Below are 25,416 nucleotides of genomic sequence, written 5' to 3' on the forward strand. Positions count from 1 at the left end.
GTCACTAGGACAGCGAGCTGTTAACCGTTTTCTTGTGTTGTGCACTACATGTATTTCGTATTCTAGTTTATTTTTTGGTTTATGTGATGTATGTTTTGTGAGTCACTGTGGACCAGAGAAACACTGTTTTGTTTGGTTGTATTTATATACAGCCAGACGACAATCAACTTGGACTTGAACTAGAACCCTGGACCTCCCCCTGCTCTTGTGGCTATAAATAAGGAACTTACATAGAAACATACGATACAGGCCTTCAGCCCACAATGCTGTGCCAAACATGTCCCTACCTTAGAACTACCTAGGCTTACCCATAGCCCTCTATTTTTTTAAGCTCCATGTAGCCATCCAGGAGTCTTTTAAAAGACCTTATCGTATCCGCCTCCACCATCGCTGGCAGCCCATTCCATGCACTCACCACCCTCTGCGTAAAAAAACTTACCTCTGACATCTCCTCTGTACCTACTTCCAAGCACCTTAAAACTGTGCCCTCTCGTGCTAGCCACTTCAGCACTGGAGGAAAGCCTCTGACTATCCACACGATGAATGCCTCATTTCTCCCTCCAATATAAAACCTGTTATCATCATGGTGCTTTTTTTTTTTGCAGATTGGCTGTTTGTCTGTTGTTGGGTGCGGTCTTTCACAGATTCTATTATGTTTCTTGTATTTACTGTGAATGTCTGCAAGAGAATTCAATCTCAGGTTTGTACATAGTGACGTATCTGTACTTTGATAATAAATTTACTTTGAACTTTGAACTCTGGAGAATCAGAGTTAAAGGAACATCTCAGTGTTCCTTGGCTCGAAGGGATTTTTTTGTCTATGTGCCAACAATCTGTTTCATCTGGAGTATTAATGTAGTCTTCCCTTACAAGGTTTTACATCAGAAATGCGCTCAGTGAATAAGATTTGATAAGGGCTGTAATCGAGTTCTGAAGTGATCACTTGCAATTTGTAAAAGTCAGTGTAGCGGAAAGTCATAACTGTTCCTTGTTACAAAGAGCCATTCATTAAAGGAAAGCACCTGGGCCTAAATTTGAAATTTCTTATTCTGGACAGCAGTGATTTCATCTCTTTCCCATTCTTGTTCAATTGAACAAGTTAACTGCAGCCTAGAAACTATCAATCTTCCTTTGTCCAGTAGTGGTGTTGTGTTTCACCTTGCGTAGAGGGCTGGAACCACACAACGTATGATGTAAACTTGTTGCTGTGTCTGTGAAAGATTAAGGCATATATAGTGTTTCTGTGCTGAGCAGCACTGTAGCATAGCAGTTAACCCAATCGCTTTATGGCACCAGATATTGCTGATCGGGGTTCAATATCTGCCGCTGTGTATGTGACCGTATGGGTTTCCTCTGGGTGCTCCTGTTTCCTCCCACGTTCCCAAAGATGTACAGGTGAGGTTTAGTAAACGGTGGTCATGCAGTGTTGGTGCCAGAATGTGTGGCAATGCTTGTGAGCTGGAATATATTGGTTGTTGATGCAAAAACAACACATTTTACTGTGTTTTGATGTACTTGTGATAAATGAAGCTAATCTGTATCTTTAAAAAATAGTGAAAATAGTGACTAATATTCTCAATGTAGATGGCATGTACAAATCTAAATTTACACATTGCAAGAACAGTATCCTAATATTTACCTTATTGATAATGCACTCTCAGTGGCCACTCTATTAGGTACACCCGTGCACTTGCCCAGCAACTGAAGGCAAAAAAGCATGCAGGCATGGCCAAGAGGTTCAGTTATTGTTCAGACCAAACAGCAGAATGGGGAAGAAGTCTGATCTAAGTAAGTTTGACTGTGGAATGGTTGTTCGTGCCAGATGGGGTGGTTTGAGAATCTCAGAATCTGTTCCAGGGATTTACATATGCATCAGTTTCTAGAGACTAAAGAGAATGGTACGAGAAACAAAGAGCTTCCAGTGATCAGAACTTCTGTGGGTGAAAATGCCTTGTTACTGAGAGAGGTCAGAGGAGAATGGCCAGACTGGTTCAAGCTGACAGGAAGGTGACAGTAACTCAAATAACCACACATTACAACAGTGGTGTGCAGAAGAGCATCTCTGAACACACAACATGTCGAACCTTGAAGTGGATGGGCGACAGCAGCAGAAACCATGAATATACACTCAGTGGCCACTTTATTAGGTACAGGAGGTACCGATTAAAGTAGCCACTGAGTGTATATTTAGAATCAGAATCAGAATCATTTTTATTATCAGGCATGTGACATGAAATTTGTTAATTTAGCAGCAGCAGTTCAATGCAATACATAAAATAGAAGAAGAAAAAAATACAAATAATAAATAAATAAGTAAATCAATTACAGTATATGTATATTGAATAGATTAAAAACATGCAAAAAACAGAAATACTGTATATTAAAAACAGTGAGGTAGTGTCCAAGGGTTAAATGTCTATTTAGGAATCGGATGGCAGAGGGGAAGAAGCTGTTCCTGAATCACTGAGTGTGAGCCTTCAGGCTTCTGTACCCCCTACCTGATGGTAACAGTGAGAAAAGGGCATGCCCTGGGTGCTGGAGGTCCTTAATAATGGACACTGCCTTTCTGAGACACCCCTCCCTGAAGATGGCCATTTCGACCATAACTGCTGGTACAGTACACAGTAAAAATGAGACAACGTTTTTCAGGACCATGGTGCTACCTGAACAATACAAAAACTACACTGAACTACATAAAATAACACAAAACTACACTAGACTACAGACCTACCCAGGACTGCATAAAGTGCACAAAACAGTGCACGCATTACAATAAATAACTAACAAGACAATAGGCACAGTAGAGGGCAGTAGGTTGGTATCAGTCCAGGCTCTGGGTATTGAGGAGGCTGATGACTTGGGGGAAGAAACTGTTACATAGTCTGGTCGTGAGAGCCCGAATGCTTCGGTGCCTTTTGCCAGATGGCAGGAGGGAGAAGAGTGTGTATGAGGGGTGCGTGGGGTCCTACATAATGCTGTTTACCTTGCGGATGCAGCGTTTGGTGTAAATGTCTGTGATGGCGGGAAGAGAGACCCTGATGATCTTCTCAGCTGACCTCACTATCCGCTGCAGGGTCTTGCGATCCGAGATGGTACAATTTCCGAACCAGGCAGTGACGCAACTGCTCAGGATGCTGTCAATACAACCTCTGTAGAATGTGTTGAGGATGGGGGGTGGAAGATGGACTTTTCTCAGCCTTCACAGAAAGTAGAGACGCTGCTGGGCTTTCTTTGCTATGGAGCTGGTGTTGAGGGACCAGGTGAATTTCTCTTCCAGGTGAACACCAAGAAATTTGGTGCTCTTAACAATCTCTACAGAGATGTCAACGACGTTCAGCGAAGAGTGGTCGTTCCGTGTCCTCCTGAAGTCAACAACCATCTCTTTTGTTTTGTTCACATTCAGAGACGGGTTGTTGGCTCTGCACCAGTCCGTTAGCCGCTGCACCTCCTCTCTGTATGCTGACTCATCGTTCTTGCTGATGAGACCCACCACGGTAGTGTCATCGGCGAACTTGATGATGTGGTTCGAGCTGTGTGTTGCAGCACAGTCGTGGGTCAGCAGAGTGAGCAGCAGTGGACTGAGCACACAGCCCTGGGGGGCCCCTGTGCTCAGTGTGATGGTCTTGGAGATGCTGCTCCCGATCTGGACTGACTGGGGTGTCCCAGTCAGGAAGTCTAGGATCCAGTTGCAGAGGGAGGTGTTCAGGTGTTAATTTGAAGAGATCTGGAATACAAGAGCAGAGATGTGATGCTGAGGCTTTATAAGGCACTGGTGAGGCCTCACCTTGAGTATTGTGAACAGTTTTGTGATCATCATCTAAGAAATGATGTGCTGGCATTGGGGAGGATTCAGAGGAGGTTCACAAGGATGATTCCAGGAATGAAACGGTTATTCCAGGAACATTTGATGACTCTGGGTCTGTACTCGCTGGAATTTAGAAGGATGAGAGGATATCTCATTGAAACATTTGGAATGTTGAAAGGCTTAGGCAGAATAAATGTGGAAAAAGTGTTACCCATTGTGGCAAGTCTAGGTCAAGAGGGCACAGCCTCAGGATAGAGGGGCATCCATTTAAAACAGAGATGCAGAGAAATATCTTTGGTGGATTTGTGGAATTGATTAACACAGGTAGCTGTGGAGGCCAGGTTGTTGGGTAGGTTCTTGATTGGACACGGCATCAAAGGTTACAGGGAAAAAGCCGGGAAGTGGGGCTGAGGAAAGCAAAAAGGATCAGCCATGATTGAATGGTGGAGCAGAGTCAATGGACCAAATGGCCGAATTCTGCTGCTATGTTTTATGTTCTTATGTAATCAGAATTAAAATATTTGACCACCGGGAAGTTCTGATTTTGGCAGATGGAGCGGAGGTGCTCGATGACGTAGTACCCCCTTTTATGACAGGTCTCACCATTTTGGAAGCACCGGGCACAATTGATGATCTCTCATGTTAACATTATCTATTTGTGCTTTTGCATATTACAACAGAGGTGATAATATAGGGGAGCATTTGGTATATTTGTCCCATGTTATGACAAATCAATGATAAAACTCCCTTTGAGAATGAAATTCATCACATGGTTGTAACTGACAGCAGCTGTGGGAGTTAGTAGTCCTCTGACGAACCCGGGCTGAAGGGGCAGGGCAGTAACTCTGGAGGATCAGACCCAGTCATGGCTGCATGATGGTGAAGTAGGTTGAGGAGAGTTGACTCAGTGACAAAATGTTCAGAGCAGGTCGGACTTTGACAGTGTGAAGGGTGAAAGGGAATGAGTAGAGAAGTGGAAGCTGAGTGTAGAGTTTGCTGGAAAGGAAGTGTTAGATGAAGGATCATCTTTATTCACCATATCCATTTACATGTGTTCGGGATGGCTGTGGTGTGTTGTTCAGGCACGGCGTGCAACAAAAATAGCAACAGCATGCAACACTTACAAAGAATATGAGATGATATAGAAAGTAAACTTAGTGATTAAAGTATCGATATGTAATATAATGTGCATAATACCAGCATATATTTACAATCTACAGAGCATTATGAAAGTGACAAATTGTTTACGGCCTGTTGCAGTAGATAGAGGGGGTGGGTGGCAAACTAGAATGGTTGATCAGACTCACTGCTTGGAGGAATATATATTTAAGTTGGCGTGAAGCTTTTGTTTTAATAGCCCTATGGAGCTTTCTGGAAGGGAGCTTTTGGAAAAGGCAGCTTGCGGGGAGGGCAGTGTTGCAGTGATTTTCTCCGTTTGCATCTTTGTCCTGAACACATGGAAATATGAACTTTGGAATTGATATAAAAGAGCGAGGAATGAATAAATGAGGGAGGAGGGAGGTTCGGGTAGAGAGTGGTGCTTTGAGGCTGCAGTAAGGAGGAGCGTTACTGAGTAAGCTTTTCTGTGTCTGTATGAATGTGAGTGAATTTCCTGAATAAGGAAGTAGTGTTTGTGGGCAAATTCAGGACAGGGTCCGGTTTTCATTATCCAACTCTGTACTGGTACAATTAATGATGGCAGAGAAAGGGCTTGAATTGTGTATGTTGCTAGGGAAGGACCACCAGCAGTGAAACCTGGGAATGAATATGAGGAACAGTTGATGGGTCAGGGTGTCAAAGGTTACAGAGAGAAGGCAGGGGAATGGGGTTGAGAGAAATGATAAATCAGCTGTGATAAAATGCTGGAGCAGACTTGATGGGCTGAACAGTCTAGTTCTGCTCATATTTCTTATGGTCTTATATTGGCCGGCGAGGACCACTCTCCTGCCTTCTCCCTGTAACCTTTGATGCCTTGACTAATCAAGAATCTATTCACCTCTGCTTTAAATATTCCCAATGACTTGCCCTCCACACCCATCTGTGGCAATGAATTTCACAGATTCAGCACCCTCTGGTGAATGCAAGCGTTCCCAGATTTTTATGCTGTGGACCCCTCCCATTAACCGAGGTTGAGAACCCCTGCTGAAGCCTTGATGCGCGACATTGCCTAATAACAAGCACAAACCAATGGTTTATTTTTGGAAGTTCATATAAATCGAGACTCACTGTGTATCAGTGCTGTGATACCTGGTGCTGCTGACGTGGAGAAAGTGATTACATTCCTCTGGTTGCTGGATTCCTGAAAGCTAATTATGAGTAATTTGTCAATCTCTGCCTTTCTAGGATAGTGTTAATCAGCGGCAAGAGGTCGTTCTGCTCGGTGTTCTCAGTAATGCCGTATCAAGACAGCGCTCAGCCTGGGTGAGTAGAGTAACAGCCCCCACACCGCATTACGCGGGCTCTATTTTCTACTTTTGTGGCATCTCCTGTGACACATATTCATTGTTTCTATTGTACATCTTTGTTCTACTGTGAGTGGCTGCAAGAAAATCAATCTCAAATTGGTATGAGGCCTCCGCTGGTCGGGGTTGACAATGCATGTTGCGTTCCAGCTGTCTACGTGATACACAAGTCAGGGCAGAGCGATATGGAGAGCAAGCTGTTGCCCAGGCAGCAGGTGCCCCCTCTCTCCCCAGCTGATGAATCCAAAGGAACAGCAAAGACCGATACAGTTTGGCACCAGTGGCGTCGCAGGAGTTGCCAGTCAGCACAACTGCCATAGGGGCTCTGCGTCTGGATTTTTCCCTGGGGGTCGAGTCTGTACTAAAGAAGGCAAATGCAATATAAAAGCAATGAGATGATGCTGAGCCTTTATAAACTCTACTCAGGTGGCACTTGGAGTACTGTCAACAGTTTAGGGCCCATATCTCAGAAAGGATGTGTTGTCATTGGAGAGAGTCCAGAGGAGGTTCACAAGGATGATTCTGGTAATGAAGGGGTTAACACGTGAGGAGTGTTTGGCAGCTTTGGGCCTGTACTCACTGGAATTTAGAAGAATTGCGGGGGATTTCATTGAAACCTACCGAATGTTGAAAGGACTAGATATGGTGGATGTGGAGAGGATGTTTCCTGTGGTGGGGGTATCCAGAACTAGAGGACACAGCCTCAAAATTGAGGGGTGACCTTTTAGAACAGAGGTAAGGAGAAATTTTTTTTAGCCAGAGAGTAGTAAATCTGTGGAATGGTCTGCCACAGACTGAGGTGGAGGCCAAGTCCGTGGGTATATTTTATGCGGAAGTTGATAATTTCCTGATCAGTCAGGGCATCAAAGGATATGGCAAGAAGGCAAGTGTATGGGGTTGAGTGGAATCTGTGATCAGCCATGATGGAATAGCAGAGCAGACTTGATGGGATGAATGGCCTAATTCTGCTCCTATGTCTTATGGTCCTATTGGTCTTATAGAAGTTTTTCCCTTTGTCACAAGTATGGTCACAAGGCAGTGAAGGTTCGACAGAAGAGTTTTCCTTCCTTTGGAGGGCCCCATCAGTTTTCTGGATCATTGGGATTTCCTCTGGGGAAGATATGACCTGTACAAACATGAACCCGAGGGGATCAATATAGTTGCGGGCAGGTTTGTTTGAGCTCTGCGGAGAGTTCAAACTAATCTGCCCGTGGGGTGGGGACCGGAGTGATAGGGCTGAGGATGAGGTAGTTGGTATACAAGGAGATGCAGTGTGTAATGAGACTGTGAGGAAGGACAGGCAGATGATAGGGAAAATTAAAGTCAGTGGGATGAGTTGCAGTGTAATATGGGGACAAAATCAAAAAGACCTTAAGATCAAAAGACGTACGAGCAGAATTAGGCCAATTGGCCCATCGGGTTTGCCCCATCATGGCTTGTTTATTATCCTGTCAATGCCATTCTCCTGCCTTTTATCCATAATCTTTGATGCCTTGGCTAATCCTATCAATCTCCATTTTAAATGTACCCAATCACTTGGTCTCCTCAGCCATCTGTGACAGTGACTTTCTCAGATTCATCAACCCCAGCTAAAGAAATTCCTCCTCACCTGTGTGCTGAATAGATATACCTCAATTCTCTAACTGTGCCCTCTGTTCCTAGACGCCCCCACCATAGGAATCATCCCCTCCAATTTCACTCTATCTAGGTATTTCAATATTCGATGGATTTCCATGAGACCATGCAGAAACAGGCCATTCGGCCCATCGAGTCTGCTCCACCGTTCAGTCATGGGCTGATCCAATTCTTCCAGTCATCCCCACTCCCCTGCTTTCACCCCATACCCTTTGATGTCCTGGCTAATCAAGAACCTATCTATCTCTGCCTTAAATACACCCAAAGACTTGGCCTCCACAGCCGCTCGTGACAACAAATTCCACAGATGTACCACCGTATGACTAAAGCAATTTCTCCGCATTTCTATTCTAAATGGACACCCTTCAAACCTGAAGTCATGCCCTCTTGTCCTAGAATCCCCTATTATGGGAAACAACTTTGCCATATCTAATCTGTTCAGGCCTTTTACCATTTCGAATGATTCTATGAGATCCCCCCTCATTCTCCTGAACTCCAGGGAATACAGCCCAAGAGCTGCCAGACATTCCTCATATGGTAACCCTTTCATTCCTGGAATCATTCTCGTGAACGTTCTGTGAACCCTCTCCAATGTCAGTATATCCTTTCTAACATAAGGAGGCCAAAACTGCCCACAGTACTCCAAGTATGGTCTCATGAATGCCCTATAGATCCCCAACATCACATCCCCACTCTTATACTCTACACCTCTAGAAATGAATGCCAACATTGCATTCACCTTCTTCGCCACCGACTCAACCTGGAGGTTAACCTTTAGGGTATCCTGCACAAGGACTCCCAAGTCCCTTTGCACCTCTGCATTTTGAATTCTCTCCCCGTCTAAATAATAGTCTGCCCGCTTATTTCTTCCACCATGAATGTGCATGACCATACACTTTCCAACATTGTATTTCATTTGCCACTTCTTTGTCCATTCCCCTAAACTATCTAAGTCTCTCTGCAGGCTGTCAGTTTCATCAACACTACCCGCTCCTCTGTATCATCGGCAAATTTAGCCACAAATCCATTAATCCCACAGTCTAAATCATTGACATACATCATAAAAAGCAGCGATCCCAACACTGACCCCTGTGGAACTCCACTGGTAACCGGCAGCCAGCCAGAATAGGATCCCTTTATTCCCATTCTCTGTTTTCTGCCGACCAGCCAATGCTCCACCCATGCTAGTAACTTCCCTGTAATTCCATGGGCTCTTACCTTGCTAAGCAGCCTCATGTGTGGCAATTTGTGAAGGGCCTTCTGAAAATCCAAGTACACCTCATCTACTGCATCTCCTTTGTCTACCCTGCTTGAAATTTCTTCAAAAATTTGCAGTAGGTGCGTCAGGCAGGATTTTCCTTTCAGAAAACCATGCTGACTTTGGCCTACCTTGTCATATGCGTCCAGGTACTCCATAATCTCATCCCTAAAAATCAATTCCAAAAACTTCCCAACCACTGATGTCTGGCTAACAGGTCTATAGTTTCCTTTCTGCTGCCTCCCACCCTTCTTAAATAGCGGAGTCACATTTGCAATTTTCCAGTCATCTGGTACAATGACATAATCTATCGATTCTTTAAAGATCATCGTTAATCTCTTCAGCTACTTCCTTCAGAACCCGAGGGTGCATTCCATCAGGTCCAGGAGATTTATCCACCCTTAGACCATTAAGCTTCCTGAGCACCTTCACATTTGTAATTTTCACTGCACATACTTCACTTCCCTAACCCTCTTGAATGTCCAGTATACCGCAGGTATCTTCCACTGTGAAGAATGATACAAAATACACGTTCAGTTCTTCTGCCATCTCTGCGTCTCTCATTGCAATATCTCCAGCGTCATTTTCTATTGGTCCTATATCTACCCTCAACTCTCTTGAATTGAACTAAATTACTTTCTTTCTTACATCCTTCACATTCATGAGAAGTAAATATCTTTACATTACGTCTCCGTCTAAATGTGCAATGTGCAATCATAGTAATTTATAATAATTTATTATAAGTAGAACAGTCAATGAAATATAGAGTACATTCAAATCAGCGTGAGTTCATCAATCTGATGGCCTGGTGGAAGAAGCTGTCCCGGAGCCTGTTGGTCCTGGCTTTTATGCTGCGGTACCGTTTCCCGGATGGTAGCAGCTGGAACAGTTTGTGGTTGGGTGACTCGGGTCCCCAATGATCCTACGGGATCTTTTTACACACCTGTCCTTGTAAATGTCCTGAATCATGGGAAGTTCACAACTACAGATGTGCTGGGCTGTCCGCACCACTCTCTGCAGAGTCCTGCGACTAAGGAAGGTACATTTCCCATACCAGGCAGTGATGCAGCCAGTCAGGATGCTCTCAATTGTGCCCCTGTAGAAAGTTCTTAGGATTTGGGGGCCCATAGCAAACTTCCTCAACCGTCTGAGGTGAAAGAGGTGCTGTTGTGCCTTGTTCACCACACAGCTGGTATGTACAGACCATGTGAGGTTCTCAGTGATGTGGATGCCGAGGAACTTAAAGCTGCTCACCCTCTCAACCCCAGATCCATTGATGTCAATAGGAGTTAGCCTGTCTCCATTCCTCCCGCAATCCACAACCAGCTACTTTGTTTTCGCAACATTGAGGGAGAGGTTGTTTTCTTGGCACCACTGTGTCAGAGAGATGCCTTCTTCCCTGTAGGCCAGCTCGTTATTGTTTGAGATAAGGCCAATCAATGTAGTGTCATCAGCAAATTTAATTAGCAGATTGGAGCTGTGGGTGGTGATAAAGTCATTGGTATACAGGGGGTAAAGGAGGGGACCTGAGGGGCTCCTGTATTGAGCGTCAGAGGGTCGGAAGTGAGGGAGCCCACTCTTACAACCTGCCGGTGATCTGACAGGAAGTCCAGTATCCAGCTGCGCAAGGCAGGGCCAAGACTGAGGTCTCTGAGCTTCTTGTCGAGCCTGGATGGAATTATGGTGTCGAATGCTGAACTGTAGTCCAAGAACAGCATTCTCACATAAGCATCCTTCTTCTCCAGGTATGTAAGGACGGTAAACATAGAAACATAGAAACATAGAAAATAGGTGCAGGAGTAGGCCATTTGGCCCTTCGAGCCTGCACCGCCATTTATTATGATCATGGCTGATCATCCAACTCAGAACCCTGTACTAGCCTTCCCTCCATACCCCCTGATCCCTTTAGCCACAAGGGCCATATCTAACTCCCTCTTAAATATAGCCAATGAACTGGCCTCAACTGTTTCCTGTGGCAGAGAATTCCACAGATTCACCACTCTCTGTGTGAAGAAGTTTTTCCTAATCTCGGTCCTAAAAGGCTTCCCCTTTATCCTCAAACTGTGGCCCCTCGTTCTGGACTTCCCCAACATCGGGAACAATCTTCCTGCATCTAGCCTGTCCAATCCCTTTAGAATTTTATATGTTTCAATAAGATCCCCCCTCAATCTTCTAAATTCCAACGAGTATAAGCCTAGTTGATCCAGTCTTTCATCATATGAAAGTCCTGCCATCCCAGGAATCAATCTGGTGAACCTTCTTTGTACTCCCTCTATGGCAAGGATGTCTTTCCTCAGATTAGGGGACCAAAACTGCACACAATAAAGGGTATGCAGAGCTGTGGCTATTGCGTCATCTGTCGATCGGTTGTGTCGGTAGGTGAAATGTAAGGGGTCCAGTGTGGGTGGTAGCAAACTGCAGATGTAGTCCTTGACCAGCCTCTCAAAACATTTGCTTATTATTGAGCTGAGTGTGACAGGACGCCAGTCGTTCAGGCATGTTACCTTGGTCTCTTTTGGTACAGGCACAATGATGGATAATTTGAAGCAGGAGGGCACTCTACACTGAGAGAGGGAGAGATTAAAAATGTCAGTAAACACACCTGCCAGTTGTGCTGCGCACATCTTGAGTACTCGCCCTGGGATGCTGTCCAGTCCCGCAGCCTTGTGACTGTCCACTCGTTGGAAACACCGGCATACCTCAGCGTCAGAGATGACCAGGTTGCAGGTTGTAGCGGTGGCTTTCCTCGGAGGCTCAGAGTTAGTGACATCGAACCGAGCATAAAAGCGATTGAGCTCATCTGGGAAAGAGGCTGCGATGTTGGCGGCACCACAATGTTCGGCTTTGAAGTCTGCAATGGTATGCAGCCCTCACAAGTCACGTGTGCTATTCTTTTACCCTTTAAGAGAGAGGCAGAAGAAAGGGTACTCTCAGCCAGTTAGCCTGACCTCCGTGGTTGGAAAGGCATTGGGGTCTGTTACTAAGGATGAGGTTTCAGGGTACTTGGAGGCACATGATAAAATAGGACAAAATCAGCATGGTTTCCTTGAAATCTACTGAATCTACTGGAATTCCTTGATGAAGAAATAGTGGATGCATTAGTGATAATTTTTCAAAACTCGTTAGATTCTGCACTAGTTCCTGAGGATTGGAGGGTGGCTAATGTAACTCCACTTTTTAAAAAAGGAGGGAGGGAGAAACCGGGGAATTATAGACCAGTTAACCTAACGTCGGTGGTGGGGAAACTGCTGGAGTCAGTTATCAAGGATGTGATAACAGCACATTTGGGAAGCGGTGAAATGATCGGACAAAGTCAGCATGGATTTGTGAAAGGAAAATCATGTCTGACGAATCTCATAGAATTTTTTGAGGATGTAACTAGTAGAGTGGATAGGGGAGAACCAGTGGATGTGGTATATTTAGATTTTCAGAAGGCTTTTGACAAGGTCCCACACAGGAGATTAGTGTGCAAACTTAAAGCACACGGTATTGGGGGTAAGGTATTGGTGTGGGTGGAGAGTTGGTTAGCAGACAGGAAGCAAAGAGTGGGAATAAACGGGACCTTTTCAGAATGGCAGGCCGTGACTAGTGGGGTACCGCAAGGCTCAGTGCTGGGACCCCAGTTGTTTACAATATATATTAATGACTTGGATGAGGGAATTAAATGCAGCATCTCCAAGTTTGCGGATGACACGAAGCTGGGTGGCAGTGTTAGCTGTGAGGAGGATGCTAAGAGGATGCAGGGTGACTTGGATAGGTTGGGTGAGTGGGCAAATTCATGGCAGATGCAATTTAATGTGGATAAATGTGAAGTTATCCACTTTGGTGGCAAAAATAGGAAAACAGATTATTATCTGAATGGTGGCCAATTAGGAAAAGGGGAGGTGCAACGAGACCTGGGTGTCATTATACACCAGTCATTGAAAGTGGGCATGCAGGTACAGCAGGCGGTGAAAAAGGCGAATGGTATGCTGGCATTTATAGCGAGAGGATTTGAGTACAGGAGCAGGGAGGTACTACTGCAGTTGTACAAGGCCTTGGTGAGACTGCACCTGGAGTATTGTGTGCAGTTTTGGTCCCCTAATCTGAGGAAAGACATCCTTGCCATAGAGGGAGTACAGAGAAGGTTCACCAGATTGATTCTTGGGATGGCAGGACTTTCATATGAAGAAAGACTGGATGAACTGGGCTTGTACTCGTTGGAATTTAGAAGATTGAGGGGGGATCTGATTGAAACGTATAAGATCCTAAAGGGATCGGACAGGCTAGATGCAGGAAGATTGTTCCCGATGTTGGGGAAGTCCAGAATGAGGGGTCACAGTTTGAGGATAGAGGGGAAGCCTTTTAGGACCGAGATTAGGAAAAACTTCTTCACACAGAGAGTGGTGAATCTGTGGAATTCTCTGCCACAGGAAACAGTTGAGGCCAGTTCATTGGCTATATCTAAGAGGGAGTTAGATATGGCCCTTGTGGCTACGGGGGTTAGGGGGTATGGAGGGAAGGCTGGGGCGGGGTTCTGAGTTGGATGATCAGCCATGATCATAATAAATGGCGGTGCAGGCTCGAAGGGCCGAATGGCCTACTCCTGCACCTATTTTCTATGAAATAACAGGCAGGAAAGACAAAGAAGAATCAGTGGCTGTTGTTTACTTAGAATTTCAGAAGGACTTTGACAAGGTGCAGCACATGAGGTTGCTTAACAAGATCCTAATATAGATAATGTTTAAAAATTAATTGTAACATACTTATTTTAACTTTGGTTAACTGATTGGCATCTATTTGACGGGACAATACAAACTTTCATTTAGAAAGGCATGAATTGGTGTGGCAGTTGATGTAGTGGTTAGCGCAATAACTTTATAACACAAGCGTTTACCATCGATTCCCCGCACAGTCTGTAAGGAGCTAATTTGTTCTCCCGGGTGCATATGGATTTCTTTCAGGTGCTCTGGTTTCCTCCCATATTCCAAAGATGTACGCAATATGATTAGTAAGTTGTGGGCATGCTATGTTAGTGGCAGAAACGTGGTGACACTTGTGGGCTGCCCTCAGCATGTCCATGGACTGTGTTGGTCGCTGTCACAAGCAACGCATTTTCCTGTATGTTTCAAAGTTTCAATGTACATGTGGCAAATAAAGCTAATCTTTGTCTTCTTTGATCAGACCTCCACCTGGGTTTATTAAGACCAGGTAGCATCTCATTACTGGAATGGATTTTTTGAGGAGGAGGTGAAGTCGGTTGCAGGAATTTCCACCTTTATGTTCAATCTGGTGTACTAGTCAAAAGACTTGATGGGCCAAATGGCCTAGTTTTGATTGTATGCCTTATAGTCTTATGGTCTCTTAGCTGCTGATTTCTACACATCAATCTCCGTGTGTTTAAGTGATTACATTTATATAAAAAACATTCCTGAGAAAACGACTATCCATCAAACCTTTAATGTTGTTTTGTGACACTAAGCATTTATCAGTATGACATCATTCTGGATCTGTAGACAAAGTAAGCATTAACATTTTGCCTTTGAAACAATATTTAAGTATAATTTGAAAACAAGACCAAAATAACACTTTAATTTGAGGTTTTGATGGGACGTAGTAAGCTGTTATCTTGTCTGTCTCTGGCTTGTTCTGTCAGACCCCGGCGAGGGCTGATGTGGTAATGTGCGGCGCTGCTTCGTGCTTGGTACTGAGGCAGCAGACAGCACAGTGGCACTGTCCGTCAATCACCAGTGCATCTGGCGGCTGCAGGGTGGCCAGACCGGTGAAGAATTCATCCCTAGCCTGTCATCCTCCAGCGTCTGAGCAGTATGTATCAACTCCGTTATTCTGTGAGGTAATCATTTCTGTTCAGTTTTTGCCTTTACAGTTTGGAGAAGGTCAAGGATAGTGGTGGAGCAAAAGAGAGTTCTTTTCTACAGAGTTTCAGTTAAGCTGTAAGATGTATCTCTGACGCCCCTCGGGCTGTGCTTTGGTTTGCAGGAAGTAAAGTTAACTTCTGGTTTTATGTGGAACAACATAAGCGGTGATAGTGCCAGAACCCTGTTTTATCCTGCCAGCAGTACATTGAATACACAATAAGAAAACTACCAATATACTGTATGTATGTATGTATACAAAATTAAACAAATAGTGCAAAAAGAGAGGAGAAAAAGAAAAATAGTGAGGTAGTGTTCATGGGTTCAATGTCCATTCAGAAATCTGATAGCGGAGGGGAAGAAGCTGTTTCTGAATCACTGAGTGTGTGTCTTCAGGCTCCTGTACCTCCTCCCTGATGGTAACAGTGAGAAGAGGGCATTATCCTGGGTGATGAGAGTCCTTGAAGACAGACGTTACCTTTTTGAGGCATCACTTTTTGAATATGTCCTCGATGTGCTGGGGGGAGGCCTGATGGTGCTGGCTGAGCTTACAGCTCTGTCAGCTTTCCCCGATCCCATGCCGTGGACCCTGCCCCTCCATACAGACGGTGCTGTAAACCTGTGAGGAAAGTAGCCCCCAAGTTGCAGGAGGCAGGTAAGTTGGTAAATGTCAGGAGAGGGAAGGGAAGTGGGCAGCCAGTGCAGAGTTCCCCTTTGGCCAGCCCCCTCAATAATAAGCCTGCTGACCTTCCCGGCAGCAGCCGACGCTCTGGCACTGTGGCTCAGAGGGGGTGGGGGGGAGGGGAGAGAGGATCGCAGTAGTGACGGGGGATTCCGACATTAGGGGAATAGACACGAGATGCGATAGAGACCCACGTGTTTTGCTGCCTCCCACGTGCCAGGGTCAGGGATGTCTTGGATCGAGTCCCTGGCATTCTAAAGGAGAATGGTGAGCAGGCAGAAATCTTGCTACATATTGGTACCAACGACATAGGACGCAAATGTGAGCAGGTCCTGAAAAGAGATTTTAGGGAACCAGGTAGAAAACTGAGAAGCAGGACCTCCAGGGTAGTACTCTCTGGATTGCTGCCTGTGCCACACGCCAGTGAGGGTAAGAATAGGGTGATTTGGCAGGTGAATGTGTGGCTGAGGAACTGGTACAGGGGGGAAGAGGTTCAGATTCGTGGGGGGGGGGGGGTGGTATGACCTATACAAAAGGGACGGGTTACACCTGAACCTGAGTGGGACAAAAATCCTTTCAGACAGGTTTGCTTGAGCTGTTGGGGAGGGTTTAAACTAACCTGGCAGGGGATGGGAACCAGAGTGATATGGCTGAGGATGGTGCTGTTGGTTTACAAACAGGCAATGTGTAGTGAGACTCCTAGCAAGGAGAGGCTGATTATGGAGCAAAATTCCAGTCAACAGGATGAGTTGCAATGTAAAAGGGGGAAAATATTTAATACCTGCCTTTGCCCCTTTTCCTGTCAATAGAAACGGTTTGGCCTGGCTTAGTACCTAAGCCACACGTGAAGGCCAGAAGCTGGGACTGGTTGTCAGAGGCTATTCGAGGCGCATGCCATTGGGAGCAGTTAGTAGGTAGTGAGAGCTTATTCCTGCTACCTCCCTTGGCTATGACGATCTTAAATACCGCGATCAATCATATTTACACGGTGAGAACTGTATGGATACATTCACCCTGAAGAGTGAGCAGATACATAAACTCTGCAATCTGTACAGATACCATAAGACCATAAGACCATAAGACCATAAAATATAGAAGCAGATTTGGAGTCCATTCCACCATTTCATCATGGCTGATCCAATTTTCTTCACAGCCCCAATCTCCTGCCTTCTCCCCGTATCACTTCGTGCCCTGACCAATCAAGAATCTATCAACCTCTGCCTTAAGTATACATAAAGACTTGGCCTCCACAGCTGCCTGTGGCAATGAATTCTGCAGATTCACTACGCTCTGGCTAAAGAAATTCCTCCTCATAGAACATAGAATAGTACAGCACAGTTCAGGCCCTTCGGCCAACAATATTGTGCCGACCCTCAAACCCTGCCTCCCATATAAGCCCCCATCTTAGATTCCTCCATATACCTGTCTAGTAGTCTCTTAAACTTCACTAGTGTATCTGCCTCCACCACTGACTCAGGCAGTGCATTCCACGCACCAACCACTCTCTGAGTAAAAAACCTTCCTCTAATATCCCCCTTGAACTTCCCACCCCTTACCTTAAAGCCATGTCCTCTTGTATTGAGCAGTGGTGCCCTGGGGAAGAGGCGCTGGCTATCCACTCTATCTATTCCTCTTATTATCTTGTATACCTCTATCATGTCTCCTCTCATCCTCCTTCTCTCCAAAGAGTAAAGCCCTAGCTCCCTTAATCCCTGATCATAATGCATACTTTCTAAATCAGGCAGCATCCTGGTAAATCTCCTCTGTACCCTTTCCAATGCTTCCACATCCTTCCTATAGTGAGGTGACCAGAACTGGACACAATACTCCAAGTGTGGCCTAACCGGAGTTTTATAGAGCTGCATCATTACATCGCGACTCTTAAACTCTATCCCTCGACTTATGAAAGCTAACACCCCATAAACTTTCTTAACTACCCTATCCACCTGTGAGGCAACTTTCAGGGATCTGTGGACATGTACCCCCAGATCCCTCTGCTCCTCCACACTACCAAGTATCCTCCCATTTATTTTGTACTCTGCCTTGGAGTTTGTCCTTCCAAAGTGTACCACCTCACACTTCTCTGGGTTGAACTCCATCTGCCACTTCTCAGCCCACTTCTGCATCCTATCAATGTCTCTCTGCAATCTTTGACAATCCTCTACACTATCTACAACACCACCAACCTTTGTGTCGTCTGCAAACTTGCCAACCCACCCTTCTACCCCCACATCCAGGTCGTTAATAAACATCACAAAAAGTAGAGGTCCCAGAACAGATCCTTGTGGGACACCACTAGTCACAATCCTCCAATCTGAATGTACTCCCTCCACCACCACCCTCTGCCTTCTGCAGGCAAGCCAATTCTGAATCCACCTGGCCAAACTTCCCTGGATCCCATGCCTTCTAACTTTCTGAATAAGCCTACCGTGTGGAACCTTGTCAAATGCCTTACTAAAATCCATATAGATCACATCCACTGCACTACCCTCATCTATATGCCTGGTCACCTCCTCAAAGAACTCTATCAGGCTTGTTAGACACTATCTGCCCTTCACAAAGCCATGCTGACTGTCCCTGATCAGACCATGATTCTCTAAATGCCTATAGATCCTATCTCTAAGAATCTTTTCCAACAGCTTTCCCACCACAGACCTAAGGCTCACTGGTCTATAATTACCCGGACTATCCTTACTACCTTTTTTGAACAAGGGAACAACATTCGCCTCCCTCCAATCCTCCGGTACCATTCCCGTGGACAGCAAGGACATAAAGATCCTAGCCAGAGGCTCAGCAATCTCTTCTCTTGCCTCGTGAAGCAGCCTGGGGAATATTCCGTCAGGCCCCGGGGACTTATCTGTCCTAATGTATTTTAACAACTCCGACACCTCCTCTCCCTTAGTATCAGCATGCTCCAGAACATCAACCTCACTCATATTGTCCTCACCATCATCAAGTTCCCTCTCATTGGTGAATACCGAAGAGAAGTATTCATTGAGGACCTCACTCACTTCCACAGAACCCATGGATCAGCATGGTAGGCAGTCAGCAAATCTCCCATGACATTCCTGTCACTGCCCCAAAACATCAGGCTTGTGTTTAACATGATAACATGCAGAGAATGATAAAATCTCAACGCTCACGCTTAAGGATAACTAATTAATTACATTGCCCAGTTGTCACTAAGGCCAGTTATCTCATAATGAAGTACCAGTGACGGTGGGTATTCCAGAAACAGATTTCACTTGGATAACAAGACTATAAGACAAAGGAGCAGAATTAGGCCATTCGGCCCATTGAATTTATTATCTATCCCATTCTTCTGCTCTTCTCCCTGTAACATTTGATGCCCTGACTAATGAAGAGCCTATCCACCTCTGCCTTAAATACACGCAATGACTTGGCCTCCACAGCTGCCTGTGGCAATGAATACCACAGATTCACCACCCTCTGGCTAAAGAAATTCCTCCTCAACTCCGTTCTAAATGGATGCTCTTCTCTATTCTGTTGCTGTGACCTCTGGTCCTAGAATCTCCCACTGTTGGAACCATCCTCTCCACATCTACTCTGTCTAGGCCTTATAATATTCAATAGGATTCAATGAGATCCCCCCCCACCCCCATCATTCTTCTAAACTCCAGAGCCAGAGCCATTGAATACTGCTGTTACCCTAACCCTATCACAATTGTAAAATGTTCCCAGTATTGAAAGTGTTGTATGGAGCTGTTTTTTAATCCCCACTACAGAAAGTCTGCGCACCAATTGTTGTTATCTTATTCGTAGACCATTAGACCCAGGAGCAGAAAAAGGCTATTCTGTCCATCAAGTCTGCTCCGCCATTCCATCATGGCTGATCCCGGATCCACCTCAACCCCATACGCCTACCTTCTCAACATATCCTTTGATGCCCTGACCGATCAGGAAATGTTCAACTTCTGCCTTAAATATACCCACGGACTTGGCTCCACCACAGTCTGTGGCAGACCATTCCACAGATTCACTACTCTCTGGCTAGTGATTACATTTCTTTGTATGATTCTGGAAGCTTCTTTGAATCACACGTTTGGAATTAGGGCTCTCAGATGGGTTAACTAATAACTCTGATATACTAATTTGAATGGAAAATGGAGATTTGTTAAGTGTGTCCAGGATGGATTCCTGTCACAGTATGTGGACAGGCCGACCAGGGAGAATGCCATACTAGATCTAGTATTAGGTAATGAACTGGGTCAGGTCACAGATCTCTCAGTGGGTGAGCATCTGGGGGACAGTGACCACCGCTCCCTGGCCTTTAGCATTATCATGGAAAAGGATAGAATCAAAGAGGACAGGAAAATTTTTAATTGGGGAAGGCCAAATTATGAGGCTATGAGGCTAGAACTTGCAGTTGTGAACTGGGATAATGTTTTTGCAGGGAAATGTACTATGGACATGTGGTCAATGTTTAGAGATCTCTTGCGGGATGTAAGGGATAAATTTGTCCTGGTGAGGAAGATAAAGAATGGTAGGGTGAAGGAACCATGGGTGACAAGTGAGGTGGAAAATCTAGTCAGGTGGAAGAAGGCAGCATACATGAGGTTTAGGAACCAAGGATCAGATGGGTCTATTGAGGAATATAGGGAAGCAAGAAAGGAGCTTAAGAAGGGGCTGAGAAGAGCAAGAAGGGGGCATGAGAAGGCCTTAGTGAGTAGGGTAAAGGAAAACCCCAAGGCATTCTTCAATTATGTGAAGAACAAAAGGATGACAGGAGTGAAGGTAGGACCGATTAGAGATAAAGGTGGGAAGATGTGCCTGCTGTCTAGACTAAACAATAGGAAGTGATCGGATGGCGCTGTGCATCATTCCTCCGGTGACTGGACTGTGCACTCTTTCTGGATGTTACAGTCAGAGCTCTGCTTTCAAAGCTACAGAGCCAACAGAAACAGAGCTGTCCACATCACTGTGACCCAAATTCACAGGGGTTTGACCCTTCAAAAGCAAGGGGAAGTAGGGAGCAGGGAACACAAACAATGCAAACCTGTGATCTGCTCAGGAGAAAAATCCATCAATGCACCGAATAGGATTTAGATGCATTTAAAGAAAACTGACTACATTAACTCATTGAAAAATTGCAGAACTATATACAGTATCTTTAAAACATTATACACAGCAAATGCTGGAGTAACTTAGCAAGTCACGTGGCATCTATGAAGGGGAATAAAGAGTCATCTCATATTCTCGATGTCTATTGCTCATTTATTAATATTACTATTTCTTTTTTTCCTCTTTCCTTTACCACTTGCGCAGTTTGTAGCATTTTTTATACATTGGTTGTTCTCTGTCCTGTTGGTGGGGTCTTCCATTGATTCTACTGTGTTTCTTCTATTTACTGTGAATGCCCACAAGAAAATGAATCTCAAGGTTGTGCACGGTGACACGTGCACGGTGACACATGCAAATTGAAGATAAGTTTACTTTGAACTTTGGCAGAGGGAGGAAAGTGGAGCACCCAGAAGAAATGCTTGCAGTCAGGTGGAGAACATACAAACTCCTGAAGGACAATGGCGGGAATTGAACTCAGGTTGCTGACTCTGCTAACCGCTACACTACCCCCTTGTTTCCCTCGTTAGTTCCATCCCTTTCAATGGAGAATGAGATTTTGAACTTGTTGTGGTTATAATTCTTCTCACACGAGTCTGGACTGTGAGTGCCTGATGCCATGAGGAGCCTGACACTGTGGTCGTCGTGCAACATTAAGAAGCCCCGGCAGCTGCTGGCTTTCTCCTCTGAACTGGAGGAACCCTAACACGTTCCCCACTCTCACCACCCTCTGAGTGAAGAGGTCCACCCTCATGTTCCACTTAAGCTTTTCACCTTTTGCCCTTAACCCATGACCTTTGACCTTTGACAAGGTCTCACCCAACCTCAGTGGAAAGCACTTACTTGCCTTTACCCTATCTATACCCCTCATAATCTTGTATACTTCTATCAAACCTTCCCTCATTCTTGTATGTACTCGGGAATGAAGTCCCAACCAAGTCAATCTTTCCCTATAACTCAGGTCCTCTACTCCCGGCATCATCCTTGCAAATTTTCTCTGTACTCTTTCAACCTTAGGCCAAAACTGCACACAGTACTCCAAATTAAGTGTCGCCGATGTCTTATACGACTTCAAAATAACATCCCATCCCCTATACTCAGTACTTTGATTTATGAAGGCTAATGTTCTAGAAGTTTCCTTTGCAACCCTATCTACCTGTGATGCCACTTTCAAGGAAATATGGATCTGTATTCCAAGATCTCTTTATTCTGCCGTACTCTTCAGTGTCCTGCTGTTCACTGTGTAAGACCTACCCTGGTTTGTCTTCCCTAAGTGCAGCATCTTTTACTTGCCTGCATGAAATTCCATCTGCTTTGTGCATCATTTCTTTGGTGGTTGGACTGGATCTATTGTAATATGATAGAATTCATCCTACAGTTTGTAAGGGAGAAGATAAAGTCAGATGTATATTACAGTGGAATGAAGGGAATTATAGAGGTATGAGAGAGGAGCTGGCCAAAGTTGACTGGAAGGAGTCACTAGCAGGGATGATGGCAGCACAGTAATGGGTGGTATTTCTGGGGGCAATTTGGAAGGCACAGGATAGATACATCCCAAAGATGAAGAGGTATTCTAATGGGAGGATGCGACAATATTGGATGACATGGGAAGTGAAAGACATCATAAAAGCAAAGGAGAGGGGGTATAATATAGCAAAAATGAGTGGGAAGCTTAAAAATCAACAGATGGCAACTGAAAAAACCATCAGGAGAGAATAGATGAAATACAGGGGTAAGCTAGACAAAAATATAAAAGAAGGCACTTCAGCAAAGCGTTTGACAAGGACCTGCAGGGGAGGTTGGTCGAGAAGGTTCGGTCACTCAGTATTCAAGATGAGGTAGTAAATTGGATTAGACGTTGGCTTTGTGGGAGAAGCCAGAGAGTGGTAGTAGATGGTTTTCTCTCTGACTGAAGGCCTGCGACTAGTGGGGTGCCACAGGGGTCAATGCTTGTTGTTTGTCATATATATCAACAGTCTAATGATAATGTGGTTGATTACACCAAGATTGAGGTGTAGTAGACATTGAGGAAGGCTATCATTCGCATGTAGAGGGATGTGGATTAGCTGGAAAAATGGTCTGAAAAATGCCAAATGGAATTGAATACAGCCAAGTGTATTAAGGGTTATGGGGAAAAGGCAGGTAGGTGGAGATGAGTCCGTGGCCAGATCAGACATGATCTCATTGAATGATGGAGCAGGCTCGACGGGCCAGATGGCCAACTCCTGCTCCTATTTCTTAAGTGCAAGGTGTTACACCTCAGTAGGTCTAACCAGGGTAGGTCTTACACAGTGAACAGCAGGGTACAGAGGAGTGCGGTAAAATAAAGGGATCTGGGAATACAGGTCCATAATTCATCGAAAGTGGTGTCACAGGTAGATAGGGTCATAAAGAAAGCTTTTGGCACATTGGCCTTCATAAATCAAAGTGTTAAGTAGAGGAGATAGGATGCTATGTTGAAGTTATATAAGACATTTCTGAGGTCTAATTTAGAGAATTGTGTGTAGTTTTGGTCACCTACCTACAGGAAAGATGTAAACGAGGTTGAAAGAGTACAGAGACAATTTACAAGGATGTAAATTTTCCAGAAGACCTGAGTTATAAGGAAAAATTAAATAAGTTAGGACTTCATTCCTTGGAAGATTGAAGATTGAGAGGAGATTTGACAGAAGTATACAAAATTATGAAAGAAAAAGCCGGGTAAATGCAAGCAGCTTTTTTCCACTGAGATTAGGTGGGACTACAATCAGATGTCATGGGATAAGGATGAAAGGGGAAAAGTTTAAGGGGAACATGACGGGAAACTGCTTTACTTGCAAGTTTGTTGGAGTGCAGAATGAGCTGCCAGCACAAGTGGTGCATGCGGGCTCAATTTCAACATTTAAGAGAAGTTTGGATAGGTACATGGATGGGAGGGATTTGGAGGACTGAGGTCCGGGTGCAGGTCAATGGGAGAAGGCAATTTCAATGGTTCGGCATGGACTAGATGGGCTGAAGGGCCTGTTTCTGTGCTGTACTTTTTCTATGATTCCGAAAGTTTCTTCAGATATATAAAGTGTAAAAGAGAGGTGAGAATAGATATCGGACCGCTGGAAAATAACACTGTATAGGTAGCAATAGGGAACAAAAGAATGGTGGATGAACTGAATAAATATTTTGCATCAGTGTTTACTGGAGGTTTCAATGAGATCCAAATTGCATTCTTCTAAATTCCAGTGAGTACCTCATCCTTAATAACAGACTCCAACACTTTCCCAGCCACTGAAGTTAGGCTAACAGGCCTATAACTTTTTCTTGCCTTCCTCGCATTAGGGTTCTTAACCCTTCTTAAAGGGTGGAATGACATTTGCAATCTTACAATTCTCCAGGACTATGCCAGAATCAAGTGATTCCTGAAAGATCATGACCAATGCATCTGCTACTTCTTCAGCAACCTCTCTCAGGACTCTGGGATGTGTCCATCTGGGCCAGGTGACTTATCGACCTTAGACCTTTCAGTTTGCCTAACACTTTTTCCTCTGTAATAGCAATGACACTCACTCCGGCTCCCTGACACTCACGGACCTCTGGCACACTGCTAGTGTCTTCCACAGTGAAGACAGATGTAAAGTTCTCATTAAGTTTATCTGCCATTTCTTTGTCTCCCATTACTACCTCAGCAGCATCATTTTCCAGTGGTGCTGGTGGGCTGCTGATCTGGTGGTATTAGTTTTCCAACGGCACAGACTTCTGCCCCGGGGACTCCGTGCAACATACTGTGGCGGTGCATGAGCTGGTGAAGGCTGGCTATTTTGTGGTCACAAAGACGTTGGGGATGCTGTGCGAATCCTTCTGTTGACCTGGGTATAGGCAGGATGTGAAGCTACTCATGCACTGCTGTGAAGGGCCCCAATGCTGCAGTACCTGGTGTGGGTGTACTTACCTTCCGGAGAAATGGACTACCCCTCCAAGCTTGGAAGCCACTGGAAGGGACGAGAGAGGTGCTGCACCGCATCTCCAATGTGTGTACCGGGTGCGGTTTCCTGTGTGGCGGAAAGCAATCATGCTGTACTGGGACCAGCTGACATCGTATTGGCCCTCAGCCACCACCAAGCCAGCGAGGCTGAAGGAAGGAAGTGACACTCCAGGTGCCCTGCCTCTTATCTCACCAAACAGTGAGGGGCTACAGACACCTCACAGTGCCTGAGGTGGCAGCATTGACCAACACCGGGACTTGGGAAGAGATCCTGAAAAAAGACTACAGGGAGTTGGGAAGGAAGTTGAGACTGTGATGCAGCCAGTCAGAATGCTCTCCACGGTACATCTGTAGAAACTTTCAAGAGTTTTCGGTGATATGCCATATTGCCTCAAACTCCTAATGAGATATATCCACTGTCTCGTGCTCTTTACAGCTGCATCAGTATGTAGGGACCAGTGTGAGCTCTCAGAGATATTAGCACACAGGAACTTAAAATTGCTCACGCTCTTCACTTCTGCTCGCTCTGTGAGGACTGGTCCGTGTTCCCTCGTCTTGCCCTTTCTGAAGTCCACCATCAGCTTTCTAGTTGAGTGCAAGGTGGTTGCTGCCACACCAACTAGCTGATTAATCTCGCTCCTTCATGCCCTCTCATTACCATCTGAGATCCTGGCAACATAGTCGT

General features: G+C 45.1%; 1 protein-coding gene across 1 annotated transcript in view; it reads left to right on the top strand.

Annotated features, from left to right (window-relative positions):
* Positions 1-25,416, top strand: part of cables1 (Cdk5 and Abl enzyme substrate 1) — a 193,716-nt gene that overhangs the window by 102,364 nt on the left and 65,936 nt on the right. Inside the window, exon 4 of the mRNA XM_072271720.1 lies at positions 6,149-6,226. Within this exon, the coding sequence (XP_072127821.1) occupies positions 6,149-6,226 (78 nt within the window). The remainder of the gene's footprint in view (positions 1-6,148; positions 6,227-25,416) is intronic.

Source organism: Mobula birostris, chromosome 1, assembly GCF_030028105.1.
Source record: "Mobula birostris isolate sMobBir1 chromosome 1, sMobBir1.hap1, whole genome shotgun sequence".
Lineage (NCBI taxonomy): Eukaryota > Metazoa > Chordata > Chondrichthyes > Myliobatiformes > Myliobatidae > Mobula > Mobula birostris.